Raw genomic sequence first — 24,819 nt, 5'->3', positions numbered from 1 at the left:
GTACCTTATTTAGTATACTTTAGGCATGCTGACTTTCTTAATTTCCAAGTCAATAGCCTTAGAGTCTTTGCAATTTCTTTTTCTCTGTCATTACCTTGGAAAGGTCTCCCCCTCTCCAGCCATCTTGTTCATACCAGATCCCCATTTCCCTTACCATCACATTGCCCTCCTTTCCTTCCCCACAGTGTTAAATACTATCAGATAGTATTAAGTATAGACAGTTGAGGTATATATGTTTATCCTATTTTAAATCAGATATTTTAAGTATAGATTTGTATTATCTCTTTTCCCTCCATTAAAATATAAGCTTTATGATGGAAGAGGGCTAGAAATTTTAGAATAAACCTTAAAAGCATTGTAAATTTTTTTTCTAATCAATTCATATAGATCAAATTCATACAAATGATTTGTGTGTATGAAGAATTTTGGACTGTCTATTTTAGAGTATTGCTCACTCAATTCATGAACATCTGACTTCTTAAGCAAAGAAACATGACTTTCATTTAATCTAGTTATTACAGTGGAAAGTATTAGCCTGTGAATAACTGGAAAAAAAAAAATCAAGCTTACATTTCTGGCTTGGCCAGGGAAATAAATGTTCTCACGCAGGCAGTATCATAATGTTCATTGGAGATTGTTCAGAAGGCTCCACAAACAATGGATTTGGGACAGACAGTGGAATTATTCAAAGCCATCATATAATGCACATGGCTATTTTTAACCCTGTTTTGATTTGTCTTAAAATTTTATTTAGTTTACATATAATCAGATTATGCTAAGGAAATTATGATAAAATCCTGCTGAATATACTGAAAGGTAACATTGTTTCCTATGAGTTAAAACAGCTTCTGCTACTAAATCTGAATTAGTGAGTTGAAGTGTCATTTTAATTCCTTAGATTGGGAGATGTGGGGGGTAGTAATTGTTACAGTGAGAAGCTATAAAGCAATATTTTGTTGATTATATTCAAAATTGGTTAAATGAAAGGATAGATTGCTCAGTTTTAAGTTCTATTAAGAAGCGAAGTTGAGAACCTGAAGAGGATTTGTTAAGATAGGCATGTGTATAAATTGAGATTTAAAAACAAATTAGAATGATGAAGTAAGGCTAGAGGTTTGGATTGTTCAGGCTTGAGACTAGAAAAGTGGGGAGTTAATCAGTCTTTAAGGATGAAGGATTCTCACAAGAGAGAGATGACTAGCTGTTTTCCATCTCCAGTGAGTACAGAACAAGAGGACAGGCTTAACAAATATTTATTGAACATCTCCACTGAGTGCAGAACAAGAGGATGGGAAGCATAAGGGCTCTAGATTAGAACTAAAGGATATCCTGAGAGAAGATTTTAATTTCTTGAGAGATTATGAATTTTGTTTTCAAAAGTCTTTTAAACAATATGGATTCTCCCTTTATGACTCTATCAATAGGCAGTAGTGTCAATTCACTTCAACAAACATTTTTTACATTCTTGAGGTCCCTTGCAATTCAGTGATTTCAGCAACCTGCTAATGAATAGAGTGCTGAAATCTTTGTAGAACTAGTCAATCTTTAAGCTATTTAGGATAATATGACCATCATTATGTTAACTGTGATAATAATAATTTAGCAAAATCTGTAAAAGAGTAAAAATAAAAGGTATTAATAGGTACATTTAGTAGGGAATCATTATGCAATTTAAGTTCCTGTATGAATTGTAGGAAGCATTAAGAGATTAGGACTCTTTAAATATATTGTATAGATATTGTTGGGGCTCAGAAAGCCATACCCCAAAGGGAAGGCCTCACAAAAAGCAAAGATTTCCTCTGATCTTCTCCTACCCTTGTCTCTCAGCCTCATTCTCCTTTGAGGCAAGCCATACAAACTAGAATCAGAATTTCTTTTACTCGAAGCTATCTAGAAAGAGTAAAATTATAGTCTACTCTCAATCTCCTGCCCCCTCTTTCTGTCTTGGAGCTGACCATAATGAAATTCTCTCTGACCTACCTTGTCTGATTGCTGATCACAAGACCCTCCATTCCAGAAGAGGAGCCCATACTCAGGAGGAAGGAATGCTGCACACAGAGGCCAAGAAGAATCTGAACAGACAGGCCTCGCTGGGTTTCCCCACTCAGTCTATTGCATTAGATCATACTTTTCTTGTCCAATCACATTTCTACACAGCTGTCCCTTCTTTATAGAATCCTAGCATAAAAATGGACAGTTTTCTCCATATCTTTGGATCTTCATTCTGAAGTCTCCCATGTCATGTAAAACTATGATTGAATAAATTTATTTTGCCTTTTCCCCCCTGTTAATCTGTGTTTATCAGCTGATTTTTCAGTGAACCTTCAATGTGGTTGAAGGGAAAGTCTCCCTTGACCCCTATACCATCTTAGATAGAAATAAATAAATAATATATTAGTGAGAAAGGAAATCATCTTGCATATCAAATTTTCCACTGAAATTCCATTAATGGTAAAAAGTAACTATTGCATACTAGAGAAGGTCTGAGCCTTTAGCCCACAAAGGAAAACATCTATGAAGACTTTCCTTTGTTAAGTTTAAGATTTATGCATATTTTGTATTCAGCATATAATATGGCTTTTATTCATTCATTGAACATCTACCATGGGTCAGGCACTCTTTAAATCCCTGGGGATACAGTAATGAACAAAACAGAGGAAAACTCCTTCTCTTGTAGACAGTGCATTCTAGTTTGACAAAGTTAATGAAAAACAAAATAAGTATAATATATAGTATGTAATATTATTATACTGTTTGTTCATTTTGACATTAACGTATTTGAATTTGCTTATGCTGAGGAATAACCTTTTGTTTTTCCTGCTGCTGCTTTTGGGTAATTGATCAGATCCTGTTTCAATGATCCTATTAGGTTTAGGAAACTGGTTTACATTAAGTACTTACATCACATTAATTTCAGCAAGAAAGTGATTATCATTCTTTAGCATTCACAGCATTGGAGATTGCACACAGTCATGTGGGGAAAGATGCCATCCTGTTTCCTCTTTCACTGCTTATGAAGTAGATCAAGATAATCACTATAAGAGATACCCAGAACTGAGTCAAAGAAGGAGTGCAGTAAAATATTACCAAGCTGCGTTAATGGAAATTTTGATAAAGTGTATCTTTTCATGAAAGTTGAGCCACTTATGGTTTATGATGGGATGAAAGGGTCACTAATCTTTTGGTCAGCCTCTTATCTCTGTGATAATCTCTTAAAAGGATCAGTTAAGGGAATAATGATGACAGATAATGTCATTAATTTTAAAACTGATATTGTAATTTTCATTACATATAAATGATCTGAGCCTTGCAATCTACATAATCAACTGTCTTCATACAATTTTCAAATTTCATTTTCATGGCAGTATTTTGGTCATGTACCCTAAACATGCTGTTTTCCTTATAATTGTTTCATGAATCATGCCCCAGAGTATAACAATATGGGCCACATTTCCAATCTCTGTAGTAGGGTGAGCAATGAATTTAGGTTGATATATTTTATTTCAGTTTTTAACCTCTGACAGAGCATCATTTTTCCTTTATGGAGAAAAATTCTTGGACCAACACTTTTCTCCAGTGAAGTTCAGTGGAGCAAACTATCCACATTCCTGTTTATTTCATTAAAATTTTTCTGAAGATACAATGATTGAAACCTCAAACTTTTTAAAAAATAGAATTCAGCTGTTTTACCAGTTAAACAAACCTATTAAGAAAAAAGAGGCAGACTCTTTGAGACAAGGTATAATTTGAGAGCGAGACTATAGCTCCTGGAATCAAAAGTGGCCTGACCTGGATGTTGGGGAATCTCCTCGTACTTCTGCCCTTCATGAATTTGGCATCATTTGTGCGCATGACTCCACTTATTTTTCCAATTAATACAATATTTCTTGAACAATAATAAAAAGAAATGAAAGGAGAAACTCACATACCCTAATGAAATTTTCTTCATTGATTAACTTTATTTGGAAGACGAACACATCATCAAAAATAATGGGGTGAAATGGTGAATATGGCACAAATAAGGAAAATTGTTGATGTCCATACTTTCATCACAGAAAAATGCAGTATCTTGCTAACCTCCATTCTGAACCAGTTATTCAGTTGTTATTTGAATATATTAAATTTTATATTTCGGACATAAATAAATAACAACCCCATTTTCTGCTTGGATGCTTCCTTTTGGCACAACGCAGATTCAACTGAAATATTATAACATTAGGCTTCAAAAGTTTATTCCTATTTTATTGGACAAGCAAGAGGGACTTATTTTGTTATGCATATTTAAAAGCACTTTATAATTTTCATAACTTTGTTTTTGTCTCCTGAATTATATTTTTCAGTGCTATGAATTTTCTTCTACATATTCACTTTAGCTTCATCTTATAGATTTTTATGTCATTTTTTATTATTGTTCTTAATATCCTTTATACACAAACAACAAACTAATGAAGAACAATTGTGTGGCAAAAGTTACCCTGAACAAGTCAAAGTGAAATGATTGTTTGGGAATATATTTATAACATAAATCACACACACACAAAAAGGCAAAGGGTATGCATAGGCACTATCTAAAAACAAAAATATAAACAGCCAATGAACACATGAAAAGATTCTCAACCTCATTAGTATCCAGGGAATTATAAAATGATTTTCAGTCTCAAATTGGCAAATGTGGGAGATTAGTAATATCCAGCACCAGCAAACTTTCAGGCAACTAAGCACTTTTGTACAATGCTGGTGGGTTGTGAATTGTTAAAAACTTTGGTGGATTATTTAGTAATATATACTACAATGTTAAAAAACAACAAAAAATTCTAACATTTGCACTATGAAAATTTTATTCCACAATAAGAAAAGTCACCAGCACACATGTACAAGGGTGTATATTATAGCATTATTCATAACAGCAAAATGCTAAAGAAAAAAACTACATTTCTGTCACTAATAAAATTGTTAAATAAAATATGGACTTTTAAGCAGTTTTTGGAATTTTATAGACATGTTTGTTGAACTGGTGGTATATCCATTTATTCTTGTTATGTGGAAAAAAAATTGCTGATTGATTTTTTTTAAAGGTGGACTCCATTGAAAAACAACATCTACACAAACACATACATGACACAACACACACACACACATGGGAAAATACTACAATATAAAACGTATGTTTGTGTGAACATAGAAATCTCTATAGGAAGATAGTAATTGTGCTTAAAAAAGCTAGTTCAGAGGAGTAGAATTAGATGTTAAGCTGGAGACAGGAAATTATTATAAATTGTTACATAAATTTGTATTTTTTTCTTTTTTCATAAGGGCATATATTACTGTTGTAATTGAACATCAAATTAATAAATAAGATTGAAGTTAAATAATTAAACTTAAAAATGCCTATCCATTTATAATATTCATGTTTTTTATGTTGGAGGCTATACTGTGAAAGGAAGGTAGCTTAATGGTGTGTTATTACTACAACATTTTTAAGGAAGAATGGAAGAGTTTGATGTATTTTGTAGGAGAAAGTTTTCTTTGTTGGTTGGTTTAACCAGAGGTAAGAAGCCAGGTTTCTAAGGCTACAAACTTATTTTCAGAAAATTGATTCATGAGGATCTGCTGAACTCACTGAGTCTAGCTCCTACATTTCTTGTTATTCTAGCATTGGTCCTATTCATTTGTTTTGACTGCAGAGTTTATAATGTTTAACTTTAGTAATAATATCTAAGTTCCATTGTTTTTCAGTTACTTAATGGATGTAACTTTTTCCACTCTGGGATGCCAATGAAATGACAAAACGTTGGACTTCATGGAAAATGTGACTCTATTGGTTATATTTGATAGGCAGAATTTTAAAACTTTTTTCCAAAATATCATTCATGAAATATTCCATGAAAATGCACTCTGTTTTTCATTTGTCTTTGCATACTTAAAACTCTGAGCCACATACCCCTGCTTTGGCAAATTACAGCATGAAAGTATTCAGGGAACTGGAATTTTTATCTTTTCTAATCTTAAAATACTTGATATCATGAGAAACATACCAAACAAAATGCTTCCTATTATAGCTAATTGAGTGTAAGGTCACTGTCTAAGACTTTTGTTTTTATCATATCAAAATTCTATCTTATATCAAAATTCTATCTTTGGTCCAATCTGTTTCATCAGAGAAAATCAAAACACACTTGTATTTTATGATTATTGGATGAAAGGAAATAATTTATTTTTTTACTTCATACTTTCTCTAAATTAAGGTTAAGTTTTTATATACTTTATAAGAAGGATAAAAAGTGGTAATTTAACAGATAATAAGTAACAATACATATTTCAGATGCCTGTGTTTCATGTGTCTCTGGTACTGAAATTAAAAAAATGTATATTTTAGGACTCTACTCAGATAGCTACCTCTATTTGCGTACTATCTGCTGTGTTAGATTTTTACCTAATTAGTATTTTAGAAAAGCCATTACCACATTCAAGTGTTTGGTTCTTTCACATAAAGTTTTCATGAAAACTGAATTTATTTCTTCCATATTGATCTACTTATTATTGATACTTAAAGTTTAGAATTGCTAATCACTTATTATTCTGGGAAATATGAATTATTTAATCAGTTCCAAACTTTTGAAATAACTGTCTGGTGTTTTAGAAACCAAAAACAAAAATTCTAATAGGAGTTTAGCCTATAATATATTGATGCAAGGATAATTATTAAGGGAAAACACAGCTGACATTTTCTGATTTATGCACACAATCAGAGATGGAGTCCAAGGACTGTGACATAATTATCTTCATGCTAACAATTTTTGTAAATCTCTTGACAGAATTTTAGCTAATTTTAAAATGCCTTCTGAAGATTAGCACTTAAAATTGTTGGGGAAAATAGCACAATTTATTAGCAAGGGTATAATTGTAAACCTTCTAAATACTCATTGTGAATATCATTTAGACAGTAACTCCTGCTTTAGCAGCTGGTATATAAGACACCAGTTTATGGAGTCTTGAAACAACAGAGAGTGGAATCTAATTAAAGAGGATTACATGCCAAAGAAAAATTATTAAAAACAGACTAATAGACAATTGTTTTGAATTTAGAAGTCTCTGCCAAATTCTCTTTTTGATACAAATTCATGTGAGTAACAGTCAAGTAAAAGCCTTTATTCCTCTAAAACTGAAAGAATATTAGAAGGCTTTATCTTTTGTGACTTAAAAATGATTGCTTTTCAGAATTTTAACTTAACACAGGAACTTAAATAGTTCTATTAATCTTCCCTCACATATTTAAAATGCACATGTGCTTTTAAAGATAAATGATTAGAAATACTATTTTAGGATTTTTTGTTTGATATCTCTCTAGTACCAAGCATTCCATAACTATATAAGGAAATCTTAGGCATATTTTTCCTTTGTAGACAAAAATCAGTTTATCAATTTAGGTGCTGTTTATTGAGGCTTATGTGGAATTGGTTTGTATATTTTTCTTTGTAATGTTCATTTAAAATTTGTGATGCATTAAAGATTGTTAATTTTCAGAACCTCAATCCACTAAATTTCTCCTCTCTGTTGGAATAGACTCACTTCATTGTGATCTCAAAAAATTTATTCCAAACAAGAAAATTGAGATAATGTAAAATGGTATATATCCACCTGTTAATTATTTTTTAAAAAATAAAATAGAATTTTAGAATAAATGGTTTTTCTCAGTATTAGGGAAAAGACGGTTCATGTGTTTATCTAATGCCTATGTTTATTTCTTGCACACTTTTTATGGTGTTATAATACATCATGCATTGCTTTACACAGCCATATGATCTAAGTTGATTTTTCTAGATTTTGACCAAATTAAACGTGCATTAAAAATTAATTGCTAAGCACTAAGAATAATGTATTTTCTATGTCATTAATAAATTCATGAATAAACCCATTAGAATCAGTAAATGAGACATTTGTTTACCATTTTTAAATTAATCCTCTATATGAAAAACTTAGCTATCCAAAATTGTCTTTGGGATATAAAGAAGCACTGCTGATGCCAGAGTAGTAACAACAGAGTTATTTGACTTTACCCGGCCTCACTCCTGACCCCAAAGTTTTCCTCATCTGCTTAGACACCACGCCTTCTAGCAGGGATTGCCTGCTGCTTCAGAGAAATATTCCCCAAGGACAAGGGGTTGTTATAAGTTTAAAGCCTCTAGATTACATCAAATTTCTTATCTGGATAAGGTTAAGGTCCTGGAGAGCAACTGTGTATCTGTGATTTTCCTGGGGAGTAATTAATTTAGTGGGGGTATACTAATGTTAGTAAGAACTATCAGAAAATGGTTGGTTTTTTTTTTAAGCTTCCACGTGCCAAAGAAAAAAATGGCTGGTACATGTGGTTCATGTGGTTGATGGTTGTTTTAATAGAGAGGGCTCAGTGCTGGCATCAGTCCTCCAGTATGATAGCAGATCAGTCAGTACAGGATGTGCTCAGTACAGTGAATGTAGTAGTATTATGAAAATGAGTTTGATATACTCTTTTGATAGAAATACTTTTTATAGAAGTGAATTCATAAATGTATCATACATGAAGACTTGTCATGTGGGAGTATTCTGATCTTCCTAGATTTTTAGGATTGGCCTCATGTAGCCAACTGGAGCTCAAAGTGTTCCCCAGAAGGGAAGCTAATCATGGTGTTAACTGTGGTCTCCACCTACTCCAGTGCTGAAGGGGTGTTTAAATGTGAGTGTGTGCACACACCAGGTTAAGAAACAAATAGGATGATTACGGCTTCCATTTCTTCTCTGGCTTTCTGTCCAGCTTCAACTGCGTTATTGAACCTGGGAAGGTGAGTTTGGTATGTAGGTTTTTACCTCTCATCAAAAACCATATGTAATCAAACTATTTAGTAAGTGTCATAGGGCTGAAATGGAGTGAGAGTACTGGAAATCAACTGGGAATTGAAAAATGGGAATCTTCTTGAGAAAATGATGCAAAAGTAGATTATGATTTATAATATTCCAACTTCTTCCTTAATTTTTAAACTTTTTATCAGGCAGATTCTGTGAACATCATTAGTTCCTGGCATTTTCAGGGGTTTTTTTGTTTGCTTTTTTCTTTATTTTAGCAATTTTTAAATATTTTATTGGAAGTCCTTGTTTTCATACTATATATGACTTGCAAATAATTTTATTTTAGATTTTTTTTCTTTTTGGCACCAGAAAGAGCATTTGATTGTGATTTATAAGTATATGGAGGAAAAATTATCTTAAAGAGTTTGGGAGATTAGACTGATGGAGCAAGCCTTGTTTGGGTTTATTCTACCAAAGTGTCCATCAGGAGGGCTTATATCTAGAATCACAAGAGAAGATGAGTTATAAAGCTCTACAAGGCAGTGTGCATTCAAGCCAAGTAATATCACTTGTGATGATTTCTGTGGGATGCAAGAATACTCTATGCAGTTTTTTTTGGAAGGAAAGCTTTTTAAAAGCTTCTGATTTTTTTTTTTTTATTAGAACCTATGCTCACAAAGCAGCATTTGATTTTTATTTACCATTCCACACTGAATTTCTTAAAAGCAGAATTTCACTGCTCATGTCATCACGGTCGCCTGGTAAATGCAACAGTTTCGTGTAATGAATGACTGCGTTTGCACTCTAGTTTTGTACATTTGTTTATATCAACTTGGTTAATGTGTGGCAGTATGAAAGGCAGACTCATTGTCATGCACTGACAAAATTTACTATTAGTTTGCAAGACCAAAGAATCAAATTTGGACCATGATGTGGTCATTAAGATAACGCTACAACGGAAGGTCTCTTGGAGGAAAGCTGCTTTCACTAACTTTATTTTACACTTCTGATTTGAAGGTAGTATCTGATTTATGTTTGGGATGACTAAACATATGTTGGGATGTTTTCACAACATCCATTCAATAGATCTTTAATGGTTAACTACTAGGTGGAAATACAGTAGTAAATAATAAAAGAAATGTCTTGCCGTTACAGAACTTAGTATTTTGAAAATACTGTAATGTAATATAATTTCAAGTAGAATAAATGTTACAAAAAATACTAAAGCAGGACAAGAAAATAGTGAGGGTGTGTTTGTTTTTAGAGAACAGTGGTCAGGGAAGATATTCTAAAGAAGTGGCATTTTAAACAGTGACTTGAATATTGGCGGAAGAATATTTTAAGCAGAGGGATAATCATGTAGAAAGGCCTTGAGGGAAAGTTGTACTTTTGTGTACAAGAAACAGCAAGGAGGAACTGTGACTGGAGGAAATTGGGCACAAGAAGCCTGGTGGGAAATGAGATTGGTCAGATTATACAGATTTTAAAAGTGAACAGGCTTCCCTGGTGATATAGTAGAATTTCATTATTTAAAATGTTCTTTGGAAGATTTCCTTGTTGTCAAGATTAAGTGAGTAAGTAATTAATAATGGTTTACAAAAAGCAAATATTAATGTTTGTATAGTGATTTGTAGTTGAAAGTACCTGACCCATACAACCCCTTGATATCTGTTGGAATAATGATACTGTGTTTCATTTGATTGTTGTGTAAACAATGAGAACCTCAATCAAAACATTGCCATGCATTATGTAAACAAATGCGTGGTGATTTTGAATAAGAAGTTAAGATTAAAAAGCAAATACTTAATCTTGAATTTTATTGACCTCCCATATATATAGGACTGAGTGGTAGGATTCAGCAGATAGGATTCTGTAGAATTGTTTTTATTTTTGTTTTGCCTCAAGTCAGCAATAAAATATTACTTAATTCTTACCATATATGAGTTGAAATCTTAGATAAAATGCTTCAAATATAACTAAAATACCTTTTAATTTAGACTATGAACCAAGAAATGAGATTTATTCATCCTCTGAAAAATGTGTCGTAATATTTTAACACTGCTTTCTCGTTTACATTTTCACATACAAGATCTCATTTAATTTAATCCTCGCAATGACACTTCAAAATGGGTATTATTACTTTAGTATCTTCATTGATATCCTCATTTTATGAGGGAGTGCTTTCAGATTGAAATATTTTACAAATGAATATTTTCAGATTGAGATATTAAGCATATTCCAAAGATCGCATAAGCAGTTTAGTTGCAAAGCTGGAACTCAAAAACATTTTCTGTCTCCACAGCTCCTGTCTCTCCTACTACATTATATTGCATTTCACTGTGACTCATATAAGATTCTCCTAGACGGGGCCTGATTGTAAGCTGGCCATCATTAGTGAAATGATATTAGCTAAATATGATTACCTCTTAATGTTCCCTGAAAGGATTAGACTAGTTAAGACACACTGAAGGGAAAAGCAATTATCTATTGAAATATGAATCTCTTGATTAGAACTGGAAATCGTATATTGATATTAGAATGTTCATCTGGAATTTCTGAAAATCTAAACCACAGTAGTTATTTCTTACTCAGACTTGTGGTAAAGAACTTCAGTGGGGCTAGTTTTGAGGCTTTTTGTTGAGTGCCATAATTAAAATATAACTTTTTCCTGGAAGAATAAGTATACCTAACTGACTCATTCTTTAGAAGAACCCAGATTTTAGGGAAGTCTGACTATATAAGAAATTTATGCACTTGTATTACCTTTTCCCAGTTTACCTTCTGGTCTAAAGAAAACCATTATTTTAACCAATGTTAAACTGCCTTAGACTTGTAGTAGTAAAACTTGGGAGTGTGCCATCTTACTTAAATACTTTTTATATTTTAAGATGTGAAATTTATTAGTGCCTTCATAAGAATGGTGGACTCTTTGGTGATAATTTCCCAAGGGTCTCCAAAATGTATGCTGCAGGTTTCCAACTATCTGAGATTTGTAATTATCACTAATATATCACTAATACATGCCAGTGATTCTCCCACTGGATATGAGGCATACTTGCCTTACAGCAATTACCTTATTGAACTGAATTTTTTAAAAAAATAAAAAGTATTTATTTATTGATTTTAAATCTTGCTATCCCCAGTGACTAGCACAGTATCTGGCATTAGGTTCTAAATAAGTATTGGATGAATGAGTGAGTGAATGACTGGCTTTCATTTCTAGCTTGGCATCAGGGTTGACATTTACATCTTATTTTTTATTAATAATTTGAATATTTGAACTTAAGATGCTTCATTATCAAATACTAATTGAAATTTGCTAATTATTGGATTCCTTGCTTCTCAAGGTACCTGGACAAATGATTTTACTTCTATTCATTGCTATGATTTCTATGTTGTCTAGGTGAATTGTAAAATCATTTCTTCTGATATTAAAATAAATGAGCATAGACATTGTACCATAGATGGGCTTCAGTGGTTCTATCAGCCCACTGAAGTTATATATAGCATATTGTATATTTGTGTGTATTTATTTTTGTAAAACTTTAATTTTTTAAAGGGAAAAGGTTATGCTTTTCATTATATTCTCATAAGGGTCTTAGATCAAAAAGTGAAAAATATTTTTTCCCATACGTACTGTATTTGTTTTTACTCTATTATTCATAAGAATCACCTGGAAAACATGAAAAATGCACATTTCTCTACCCCATAAAATCTGATCCATTAGGACTGAGTTGGGGTTCATAGATACTCTTCCTTTTCCTCCTTTTTATTCTTTCCTTCTCTTCCACCTTAATTGAAAACGTTTTATTTGCTCAGTGTACTAAGCAATTTACATATGTTATATCATTTAATTCTGCTGACAGCCCTAGGTAAGTATATTTAACTTAGAGGAGACTGAGTTAAGTAACTTGCCTAAGGGCAAAGCTAGTAGGCAATAAAGATGAGGTCTGAGGATAGAGCCAGTTCTATTACCTTAGCTACCTTTTCCCCCCTCTTAATCTGGAGAATTTTAAATCATTTTAAAGATATTCAGAAGTAATAAACTCATGGACGTCTCTGCTTCAGGAGAGTTAATTTCTCTCTCTTTTCTGTATTCTCACTAGATTGTGAACAAGTTGAGGTCTTACTTACCTTTATATCCCTGTGCTTGGTATTATGCCGGATTTATAGTAGATTTCCAAGAATTTTTTCTGAATTGAAATTTAATTGATTAACTTGAGCTTTTGTTCCTTAGTAATTCTGAGAGTTAAATTCTAATGGCTATGGTATTAACTCTCTGTGACCTTTCATTTATTAAAATTTGTTTCCTAATTTATTAAATTTCAATTAGTATATAAATTTAGGTCTGACTTATTTAGTTTTAGTTATTGTAATTGTTTCGTAAAAGAAATGCAATCCCGTGGGAATTTAAGTCCTATGGAAATATCAGTGAATTGCTTTATTTAATAATGCTATTTGCTAGTTTTTCCTTTTTGCTTTTCTCCAGCTCCATCCAGCACATGAATCAGTAGCTGTCTGGATGAACTTTGTTATTGTTTGGTGTAGTCTAAGCAAAGATAACTCAGCGATCTTATTTAAATTTCTCAGCATTCAGAAATCTTGTATGTTATTTTCTCTCATATTTCTGTTGGTATTCCATTCATTTGTTTTATTATACTTTCACACAATCCTTAACACAGATGAGATATAAAACCCTATAAAATCTATCACAGTTGAAACTCTAGACCTTCCCTCAACCCATGGGGATTCATTTGGCAGGAGGCCACCAAAACCAGTTCTTTCTGACGCTTGGTTTCCAGTTTCTAATTTAATTGCTGCCAAAATCTGAACACTTGGGAATTTAATTGCTCATTATATTTGTCACAGTGGTGTCACAGACCCAAATAAAGACTGTTGCATGCAAAATATTTATGGGTATTAATTTGGCCTAAACATGTGTATACTGGATTCCTTATTTTATCATATTATAAAGTATAGCTCATCCATACAGAAATAAGAGAAAATTTTCAAGAGCTTGTGCCCCTTTTTACTCTGCTAGAAATCTGTTATCCATCCAGTCCAGTTTCTAAATTTAAGGATACACCTGGAGGAGGACCTGTTCGGAAATTTTTATGTTCACTTTATGAAGTTTACTCTTCAGAACCCGTCTCCTGAGGGGTTTGAGTCGGACTCTGAGGCTAGACTACTTGGGTTCAAATCCCTGCTTTATCCCTTACTAGCTTTACAACCTTGGCTAAACTATCTTAATCTCTTTCGGCTGTTTCTCATTTGTAAAATAGGGATACATACGGTTGTTGTGCAGATTAAATGGGTAAAGCTCTTAGAAAAGTGCCTAAAACAGAATAAATCTGCAATATTAACTAGTTTACTATAACTCATCCTTACATACCAAATAAAACTTGACCAAGGTTGCTGATATGAATTTCCAGTTTCCTAATTAAGAAGGGATAACGTTGGTCTGTTACAGAAAATGGAATGTCTGGTCAGCACTAAATTCAACAATGTTCATGACCTTCCATTTTTCCTGTGTCCACTTGCTAGTAGGCCTGCCTGCTTCATGTTCCAGTGTTTTATTACTAATCACTGATTTTTCTTATTCTTGTGTTTGCTAATCTGAGTAGTTTATTTGCTCATTCTCTCTCTCTGTCCCCTTTTCCTTTTTATTTACCCTTTACCTTTGCCTTTCTACTTTCTTACAAAAAACACGTCCCACCTTGCTTCTGCTGTGATGATTGCAGCTTTCACATGCGATTATATTGGTCAAAGGAAATTAGGAGGTCCTTGAAGGATGGAAAGTGCAAGTCAGCACCACAGACAAGGTAACTTTTTAGAATTGTTGATAACATTTTTATCCTGGAAAATAAGTCTTCTATGTCCTACTTATGCTGAAAATTGTATTCTTGGTTAGTCCTATGCTAACAAATAGAATCTCCTAGAATGAATAACATATTAAGATATTTGCCACTTAAAAATAAGTTTGTAATTTTTCTCAGATCCATGCCCATGTGAACTGGGCTGAAGATGGACTTTGATAGGATATTGGCTTGATTTTACCCACAATTGTCCCCTGTGTTAGGAAAATTCTATTGATGGTAAACATGACAGTAAGCCTATTTGCCCCTCACCCAGTGGATCTCTGCTGCTTAATTTTATTTATGAGAAAATGAGCAGGTAAAGAAGTTAGTTGCTTGAGATATTTATCCCATATGGCAAGAGCCTAATATTGTCTGAATTAGAATTCAAGTTATATATCTGTTCTTTGGTATTTTTATATATTGTTCCCGAAATATAAAAAAATCTTGGATTTGATCCATACAAATACCGTACATAGAAGAATTTGTGGTCAATGTAACAGATTGCTTAACTGCTTACAGTGCTCACTTATTTCCTTTATTGGCCTTGGACACAATAAGCTTTATGCAGACTCCGAGTGTAAACATGGAACGTTGTTTCTTTTTCTGTTAGTCAACCTCATACTCATTCTGGGTTCCCATTCCAACTCATGGCTGAGTATGCAACTTTAGCCACAACTAAAATGGTGATTTCTCCTCATTAAAATGAAGAAACTCCTTCAGATGCTCAGAACACTCTCCTTTAGCTAACTCTGAGGAATTTGACTGTCCTCAGTTCCCGGAGCCACTGAGAGCTCAGTGGGGCTACTTCAGGCCTTCTGTATTCACTTTCTCTGTCTCTTTTGTATCTAAGAGAATATTTTGATCTCCTGTCTTCATGGCTGGGAAAACTAGATAGTCAGTTAGTCTTCCAACCCTACTGTTTATGCTAGGAATGATCCTTAAAAAATTAAAATCCAATAATTTACTTTCTTCTTTAATTATTTTGATGATCTTTTTCCCTTACAGTGGTGGAGGCCAAGAGAAAGTTTAAAATTGCAGTGAGATTGGCAAAGAGAAGGATGGCGATAAGGGATTTCAGGGCCAAAAAGAAACAGACAAAAAACCGTATATTTTTCATTATGGTCTCAATACTCCGCATTGTGATAGAAAAGGAGGCAAATGCGATTTTGTCGTAGCATCTGGACCAGTCTGAGATTCCTCAAACCATCTGTATAATTTTTTAAACCATAAATCTGAAAAAGTAAAATTTCTTCAAGGATTTTGTTTTTAAAGCAAAAACTATATGTTTTAAAACAGAAAAAACGAAAATATGTATTGTCTATACATGGATATTAATACAAAATGACCTTTTGAAAAAAAACAATCATATTAACATTCATTTTTTGGGAAGAATTTATATGTTATGGGAAATGTTAAAATTTTATTTGTAATTTCTATTAAATTTTATTATATATTTTTCCCCGAGGGATTTCAAGCATGGATATTAGGATGACAAGAGGTTTGTGGAATCCGTGTTTGCTTTTGACTTCAAGCTACTGTGTCACCCTGTTACAGTAGGCTGCCTTAAATCTTTATCTGTGACTTTCTTTTACCATGAGCATTATTGCTCTAGTCTAGGGAGTAACTTTAAATGGCTAAACTGTGCAATTATCAGGCTCTTCCACTGGTATTAATGATTAAATCACACATTTCCTGTAGCATTGCTGGTCTTAAAGATAGTACCCTAACTCAAAACAAGTGTTTTTAAACAAAGAGATTCAGATATATTGTTGTTTAATTCTGTTAATCCCTATTGGTAAATGCAAAGTGTCTAAGGTTCTCTTAAAATCCAACCAAACCAAACAAAAATATTGTCAGAGGCACGAATTATTTCTATTAAATGGCAAAGATGTATATTTTGTATATATACGTATGTATATATATCACATACGTACATATCCAAAATTGGAGATATATTGAAAATAATATCATGGTAATTAAAGAAGTATTTACTACCACATCTGATTTGTAAACCATCTCTGGGGAAGTATCAAATTAATGATAGGTGGTGTTTTCTCTATCAAGCGTCAGTAGTGTAAAGAATGCAAAAAAAAGTAGGTGTGAAAACTTCCACTAAGATTTAAATGTAAGAAAAAAAGTATGTTGGCTCAATAAATAATAGTGCAAAGGTACAGTGGAATATTATATGACTTTAAAAACTGTACTGCAAAGTTTGCTTAGAATCATGAAAAGATAGTAGTCATGTCATACTAGGCTTAAATATATGACAGATAAAAGCAGAAAACTCCAGATATTATAAACCTAATAGTTGTATTTTGGTCTTTTCTGCTAATCATACAGTCAAGTGGCATTTTTTTGAGTAGCGGTTGTTAACATTAAGCTTTGCTGTATGTTGAATGTATCGGATGAATATGACTGATTTTGTTACATGGCTTTATTTTCTTTTATTACTTTGTGTACATCCTTATGTCTTGCTTTGGGTATGCAAAAGTAAAAAAAACAAAGTGATGATTGGAAACTTTTTTTTGGGACAGTTAGAAATATGAAAACTTTCATGAGCTCATTGCCATGCAATCAGAAGGGGCATGAATTTTAATTGGTTAAATGCATATTTAATAGGAAAAATTGAGAAATCTTGAAAAAGTCTAGTCATGTTTTGTGTTAAATTTCTTTTATTGCTATTTTGTTGTTATGGTGTACAAAACCAGCAAATCCAGTATAAAATGTAGAAATATTTCCAAAAACCTTAAAACCTCGCTTGTTTATGAATTATTTTGAAGTCAAAAAGAAATATAAACCCTTAGTTGAAAATTTAGAAAATTCCGAAAAGCATAAGTAAAAGGAATGTTATTTATTCAACATTCTGAGATAATGAGTTATTTCCTTTTTTGGCTTTGCTTGTTTTCCATAATATACAACATATTCAATTTCATGACATCTCTTTTAAAAAATTACGTGTTGTCATATAAACTTGGCTTGTTCAATATTTACTTAAATCGCATTTGTAATGAATAAATAGCATCCCTCAAATTTAAAGTTCTCTAACTATTCCGCTAATGTTGAACATTTAGGATTTTTCTCCTATTTTTCACTGCCATGAGAATGCTACAATGAACCTCTGTATGTGTAAAACTCTTTTGAAAAGTATTATTTCTGCAGAAATATTTGAAAAGACAATACAATCTGTAAAGTGTAAAATTTATATATGTCTATTTTTTACTTTTTTTTTTTTTTTTTTCCTGTGACTGTCAGTATTAGGGCAAAGAGAAAAGAAAACTGTTTTCTACTTTAGAGGCCCAGGCTCTAAGTTAAGTTAATTTTTAGTCCAGAAGTACTGCAAAAGTGTTCTTCAGAGGCCCATCTAATCTAAATAATTTAGTTATTCATATTTGCAATTGTGATTGTATAAATGTCATGCTTAAAAACTCATCACTCTAGAGAGAAAAAGTTCACAATTTAGTTAATGAAATATCAAAAGCTGATCAGGATAAGTTAGACTCAGTTACAGGAATTGGATCTTTAGTACAGAATTCAAATAAATAATAACTAAAAACAACAGCTGGTAGCTAATATCATGCCAGACATTTTGAAGTGCTTTATATGCACTTTAAAATTTTAACCATCATAAATGAGGTTGCATTATGTTTCTTAATCAGAATTCAAACTATCTTTTAAAAACTCTTTATTGCATTATAATTACATATGGAAGAGTAAACAAATCTTAAGTATTCAGTTTTGTGAATTTTCACAAATGAATTAAAGAGTGCCCAGAAGACCATCTCATGCCTCCTGTAGTCACTATCTGCCAACTTCCAACATTATAGGTTAGTTTGCCTATTTTTTAAATAATAGCTTTAGTGAAATATAATTCATATGCCACGAAGTATACCCTTTAAAAGTGTACAATTCAATAGTTTTTAGTATATTTACAAAGTTGTACACTGATCACCCCTAATTCTAGAGCATTTTCATCTCCCCCAATAGAAATCCCATTTCCATTAGCAGCCACTCCCCATCCTCCCCTCTCTCCAGCCCCTGGAAACCACTAATCTGCTTTCTATTGATTTGCCTATTCTGGACATTTCATATAAATGGAATCATAAAATATGGCCTTTTGTGTCTGGCTTTTTTTCACTTAGCATGCTGTTTCAAGGTGTGTCCATATTGGAGCATGTTTTACAGCTTCTCTTTTTATGGCTGAATACTATTCTGTCTTATTGGTATACCACGTTTATCTATCCATTGGTTGTTTGGTTGACTTTTGAGTTGTTTTCTACCTTGTGTCCGTTATGAATAATTTGTGTGTATATGAACATTTGCATACAAAAGTTTTATGTGGTCATATGTTTTCACTTCTTTATATATAGGAGTGTAATTGCTGGGTAATATGGGGATACTTCAGAAAGTTTGTGGAAAATAAAATTGAAAGATAAAATGAATCTCTCCATGAAGTTTTTGAAGTACCCTTGTATGGTAACTCTATTAATTATACTCCTGTTACAATCATCTGGTTCATATGGTAACTCTGTGTTTAATATTTAAGGCTGTGCCAATCTGTTTTCCAAAGTGGCTGCACCTTTTTACCTTGCCACCAGCAATGTATGAAGCTACAAATTAATCTACCTTTTCACCAATATTGTTATTGTCCTTCTTTTTGATTATAGCTGTCCTTTTGGGTATGAAGTGGTATTTCAATCTGGTTTTGATTTGCATTACCCTGGGGACAAATGATGTTGAATATCTTTAATGTGTTTATTGGTCATTTTTATATTTTCTTTGGATAACTGTCTATTCAGAACCTTTGCCCATTTAAAAAATTAGATTGTCTTTTTCTTACTGAGTTGTAGACTTCTTTATATTCTAGATACAAGTCCTTCATCATATATATGATTTACTAATATTTTCTCCTATTCTTTGTGCTGTCTTTTCACTTTCTTAATGGTGTCCATTGAAACACAAACATTTACAATTTTGATAATGTTTCATTTATCTTTTTTTTTAATACCTTATACTTTTGTTGTCCTATCTGTGAAACCTTTGCTTAACCCAAAGTCACAAACATTTACTCCTGTATTTTGCTTTAAATGTTTTAAATTTTTGGCTCTCACACTTAGGTCTGTGGTCCATTTTGAGTTGATTTTGTGTATTGTATAAGGCTGGGGTCCAACTTTATTCTTTTGCATGTGGGTGTCCGGTTGTCTTAGCATCATTTGTTGAAAAGTCTATCCTTTCCTGTATTGAACTGTTTTGGAACCCTTGTCAAAATTAAATTGACTGTAAGTGTAAGGTTGTTTATATTTCCTGAGTCTCAATTCTATTCTGTTGGTCTGTATTTTCTTTCTTATGCTGGTACCACACTATTTTGATTACTGTAGTTTTGTAGTAAGTTTTGAAATTGGAAAGTATGAGTGCTACAGCTTTGTCCTTCTATTTTTCAAGAATGTTTTGGCTATTCTGGGTCTCTTGCATTTTCATATGAACTTTAGGATCAGATTGTTAAAAACTGAAAAAAAAGTGAGCTGGGATTTTGATACAAATTGAATTTAATCTTTAGGTTAATTTAGGGAGCTGTACTATTTTAACAATGTTACGTCTTCCAATTAATAAACCTGGGATGTCTTTATATTTATTTAAGTCTTCTTTAATTTTTTTGTGAAGTTTTGTAGTTTTCAGTTGCACAAGTCTTACGCTTCTTTTCCTAGATTTATTCATATGATTTCATTCTTTTTGATGCTTTTGTAAATGAAATTGTCTTAATTTTGTTTTTGAATTATTCATTGCAGCTTTGCCTGTTTTTATATTTCATATAAATGGGATAATTTTGACTCTCTTCCCTTTTGTGTGTCACTTTTACTCAATGCTGTGTGTGAGACGCATTTGTTACTCCACATAGCAGTAGTTTGTTCATTCTAATTGTTATGTATTTTTTCATTGTATGAATATGTCACAATTTATTTCTACAAGGCTATTCCACAAAGTTCATGGAAAGATTATATTATCTTTCAATTCTATTTTCCCATGAACTTTTTGAAGTACCCTTGTATATTACATCTTGATATGTAATTGGCATGTTTCCAGTTTGGAGCTATTTTGAATAGTATTACTATTAACATTCTATTATTATTAACAAATCTTAGTGAACACATCATACATTTTTTCTGGGTGTATTTCTAGGTATGGAACTGCTAGGTCATAAGGTATACTGGAATGTGCAGCTATTGAAGGTACTGCCAAATAATTTTACAAAGTGGTTGTATTAATTTACAGTTCCACCAGCGGTGTTTCAATTACTTTTTACACACATAAGAAAAACAGTCTGTGTAGTTTATATTTTTCATTTTAAGCATTTCCAAAATATGTAGTGGTATCTTGTTATGGTTCAAATTTGCATTTTACTGATGACTAATGATGTTGAGCATATTTTTTTTCTAATTGTTATTTTGTTATTCTCTTTTGTGTGTGTGTGTGTGTGTGTGTGTGTATAGCATTTATATAAGTCTTTTGCACATTTTCCATTGAGTTATCTGTCTTTTTAATATTTATTTGTAAGAGGAATTCTTTATTTGCTATAGATATAAGTAATTAGGATAGTGTTATACTGGTGCAAGTATAGAAAATTGAGTGGTTGAACAGAATAGAGTTCAGAAATAGACCCTGCATATACTGAGAATTAATTTATGGAAAAAATGACTCAAAATTACAGTAGGGAAATGATGGCCTTTTCAATAAATAGTACTGATTATGTTAGGACAATTTTAATAGTACAATTTTGTTACCTATATGGTGTGATTTCCTATCTCACACCATGTAATACTCATAATATCATCCCAAATGGATTGTATATCTAAATGTGAAATGTAAAATAATGATGCTTTCTGAAAAAATACAGGAAATTATATATATAACTTTGAGTAATTTCTTAAATTTCTTAAGCAAGATACAAAAAGCACTAACCTTTAATTAGAAAAATAATAAATTGGGCCTCATTAAAAATAAGAAATTCTCTTTATGAAAAGACACTACTCAAAAAGTGAAAGACAAGACACAGAGCAGCAGAGGATATTTGTAGTGTACATATCCAACAAAGGACTTTATATCCAGAATTCAAATTATTTTAGATCTATTTTGGTAATTTTCAAGATTTTTATTATAACTGTGTGTTAAAATGATCTTTGCCTTAATTTGGCTGAGTTAAAAAATATTAATAAAAATAGTGGTAATAAAAATTAGTAAAAATAGTGGTTTATATACTAATAGATTTTAAATTAATTAACTTTACACATTGGTCTTTATTAATCTAACTTCTGTAATTTTTTAAAATCCAGCAAACTTATTATTTACAATTTGAGAATAGAAAAAACACATTAATACTTAAATTTTATTATTTAGTTTTTCTGTTTGTAAAATTAACTAAATACTAAATCCAGATATTTTATTACCTAAATAACAGTAAATTCTACAAGAAATCTGATGTGCCAAAAGATTCATACAGGTAATTTTTTTAGTCTAAAATTTAATTCCATATTTTATGTTCTTAAAACATATTAGGGTTATGTGAGATTAAGTCAGTTTTAAATACATAGTTGTATTTAAAATTGTAGTAAAGTTTTAAAAAGTCCTTTTAAGAAGTTTAGTCCAGGGGCCAACCCCAGGGCCGACCCCGTGGCGCACTTGGGAGAGTGCGGCGCTGGGAGCGCAGCAGCGCCCCCGCGGCGGGTTCGGATCCTATATAGGGATGGCTGATGTGCTCACTGCTCACTGGCTGAGCGCGGTGCGGACGGTCACAAAACAGACAAAAAAAAAAAAAAAAAAAAAAGAAGTTTAGTCCAGTAATGCTACTAGAAAATAGAAACATTTATGAAGTTTAAATTGCTTATGTTATATTTACTCCATTTTAATATTCTTCTAAGAACATGAGATAATGTCACTTAATTTTAAAAATTGGACTTATCTATTTTAAATAAATGTGTATGTACAATTATAAACACTAAATATATATAAAATTGTAATTTAAAGATATGATTACAAAATTTTGATTAAAAATTTTCAGAACTTTTATTATTATATTATACCTGGGTTTTATCTTTCCATCTTAGTAAATGCTAACTTGTTTAGAAGTAGATATTTATTTAATGTCCTTTACTGTGACTTAAAACTTTATTTTTTCTTTTGAATTTTAATTGGTTTGATATACTTGAGATTATTTTAGAGAATTCATTTTTATTCCACAAAACTCTAGAAGTTTTGCTACTTTTATATAATATCAATTTCTTTCATTTATCCATTTTGAAAAATTGATTAAAATAGTTCTGTGACAGATATATCATGAGATTTTTTTATTTTGTTACTGTTGAATTCAAATGTCGATTTTAATGAATGTTACTCAATTAAAGTGGTGTCCATATTTTTTATGCATCCGTAATCAATATGATCAACTATATTTTTACATAATTGCATAGATAAACTTCTTCTCAGGATGTTGGAGGATTAATGCAATTTTTTAATATGTGGCAGAATTGCGAGAAGCTGGAGAATAATTTTGATGACATCAAGCACACAACTCTTGGTGAGCGAGGCGCTCTCCGAGAAGCAATGAGGTAAGTCTGGGTCACCATAGCAACAGTCACAGATGTGGTAAAGAAAAAGTCATTCTTCATTATTGGGGGAACAAATGAGTTCATTGCCACCATTCAGCTCTGTTCTCTAAGGTATTAATTTGTCAGTGGAGAGACTTCCCTTGAGGCTGTACTTTGGTTTTGAAGCTGCATAAATGTTAAGCCTCAGTGCACAGTAAAAAATGTAAATGTTTAATTTGTTACTTAAAATGCTTAAAGGGTGTCTTGTTTTATATTTATACTAAACTGTGTGATTGAATGAAAATATTGTTCATCTAAATTCTGCCTGTATATAAAAAAATAAACATTGTACAGTGGTGGTTTAACTGGGTAGTATTTCCTCCTAATTAATATTTAATTAAAAAAAGAGGTTCTTAAATTTCATCTTCTATTACATTTTATAGGATTATATTATAGTGTTTTTAAAGTGATTTACATTTTTACACAATTACAAAGCATGTGATTAACTTCTTTTCAAATACAGTGGTCTATAATGAGTCTGATTTTTTTCTTTTTTCTTTTCTTAACATAACATGACTATTTCTGAGTATTTCTTTGAAAACACCCCAAACTTGATGCTTTTTAAATAATTTTAGTGAAATGTTCTTTAAACTCTTTGATAGAATCAAGGAAGGCGTTTTGCTAGATATTAATAATGTGTGAGGAATAAAACTCATCATTCTTAGAGGGAGAAAACAACAAATTATATTAGTCTGAAAAGTTCTGAGATTGAACCTTTGAGTGGGATAATTTCCAATGTCTTTGTAAAGAAATAGTATATTTACCTTTACTTAGCCTATGAAACTAAAATTGATTTTTAAAATATATTTTATTCTATCTTAATGCTCATTTTTTATTAACGAACTTAAGGCTAAATAAAATTAAAATCAGAGAAAGGATAAACTTAAGAGGCTTCCTACAAGGGTAGTTTAGATACAATTTTGTTATTGCTAGCACACAGTTACCACATAGTTTAGTTTAGAAGCTGCTCTCATTTAGTAACCTCCCTTTTACCATGCAAGCAGCAGGAGAAAGTAATTAAATTTAATAGAAGCTGCCCTCATTTTGAAGCCACTTCTATTTAAAACCACAGGGGGAGGTAATTAAATTTAATGGAAACAGTAGCTTCTACACAAAGATACACGGTACTTCTGTATAGATGATTATGATGTCACAAAAAGAGGAATAATATATTACTAGTACTGAGAAATTACCAGCTGGAGCAAGTGAGCCTATTTTATTGTTAATGTCTTTACTAATAAAAAAAAGAGGAAAAAATAAAACTGAGTACACAATGGAGAATCTGTGTATATATAAAATGCAATCAGATATTCTCAGAAAATTCAAGTTATTGAAAATAGTTGTAAATTAAAAATAAAGTGTAAACTATATTGTGGAAAAGACTAATGCAGAAATTATGAATGAACTCCTGTGTTTCCACGTAGTCTTTATACTCTATCTAAAACTACCACAGTTATTAATTGAACACATCATGTTTTGTACATGCTTATAATAATTTTGAA

General features: G+C 31.7%; 1 protein-coding gene across 1 annotated transcript in view; it reads left to right on the top strand.

The window, feature by feature from the left end:
• The window catches only part of DPYD (dihydropyrimidine dehydrogenase), an 855,274-nt gene that overhangs the window by 93,502 nt on the left and 736,953 nt on the right, over positions 1 to 24,819 (top strand). Inside the window, exon 3 of the mRNA XM_063105846.1 lies at positions 23,196 to 23,278. Within this exon, the coding sequence (XP_062961916.1) occupies positions 23,196 to 23,278 (83 nt within the window). The remainder of the gene's footprint in view (positions 1 to 23,195; positions 23,279 to 24,819) is intronic.

The sequence above is a fragment of the Cynocephalus volans genome, chromosome 8, assembly GCF_027409185.1.
Source record: "Cynocephalus volans isolate mCynVol1 chromosome 8, mCynVol1.pri, whole genome shotgun sequence".
NCBI classification, from domain to species: domain Eukaryota; kingdom Metazoa; phylum Chordata; class Mammalia; order Dermoptera; family Cynocephalidae; genus Cynocephalus; species Cynocephalus volans.
The sequence above is the reverse complement of the archived record's forward strand: the minus strand, read 5'-3'. Positions and strand labels throughout refer to the sequence as shown.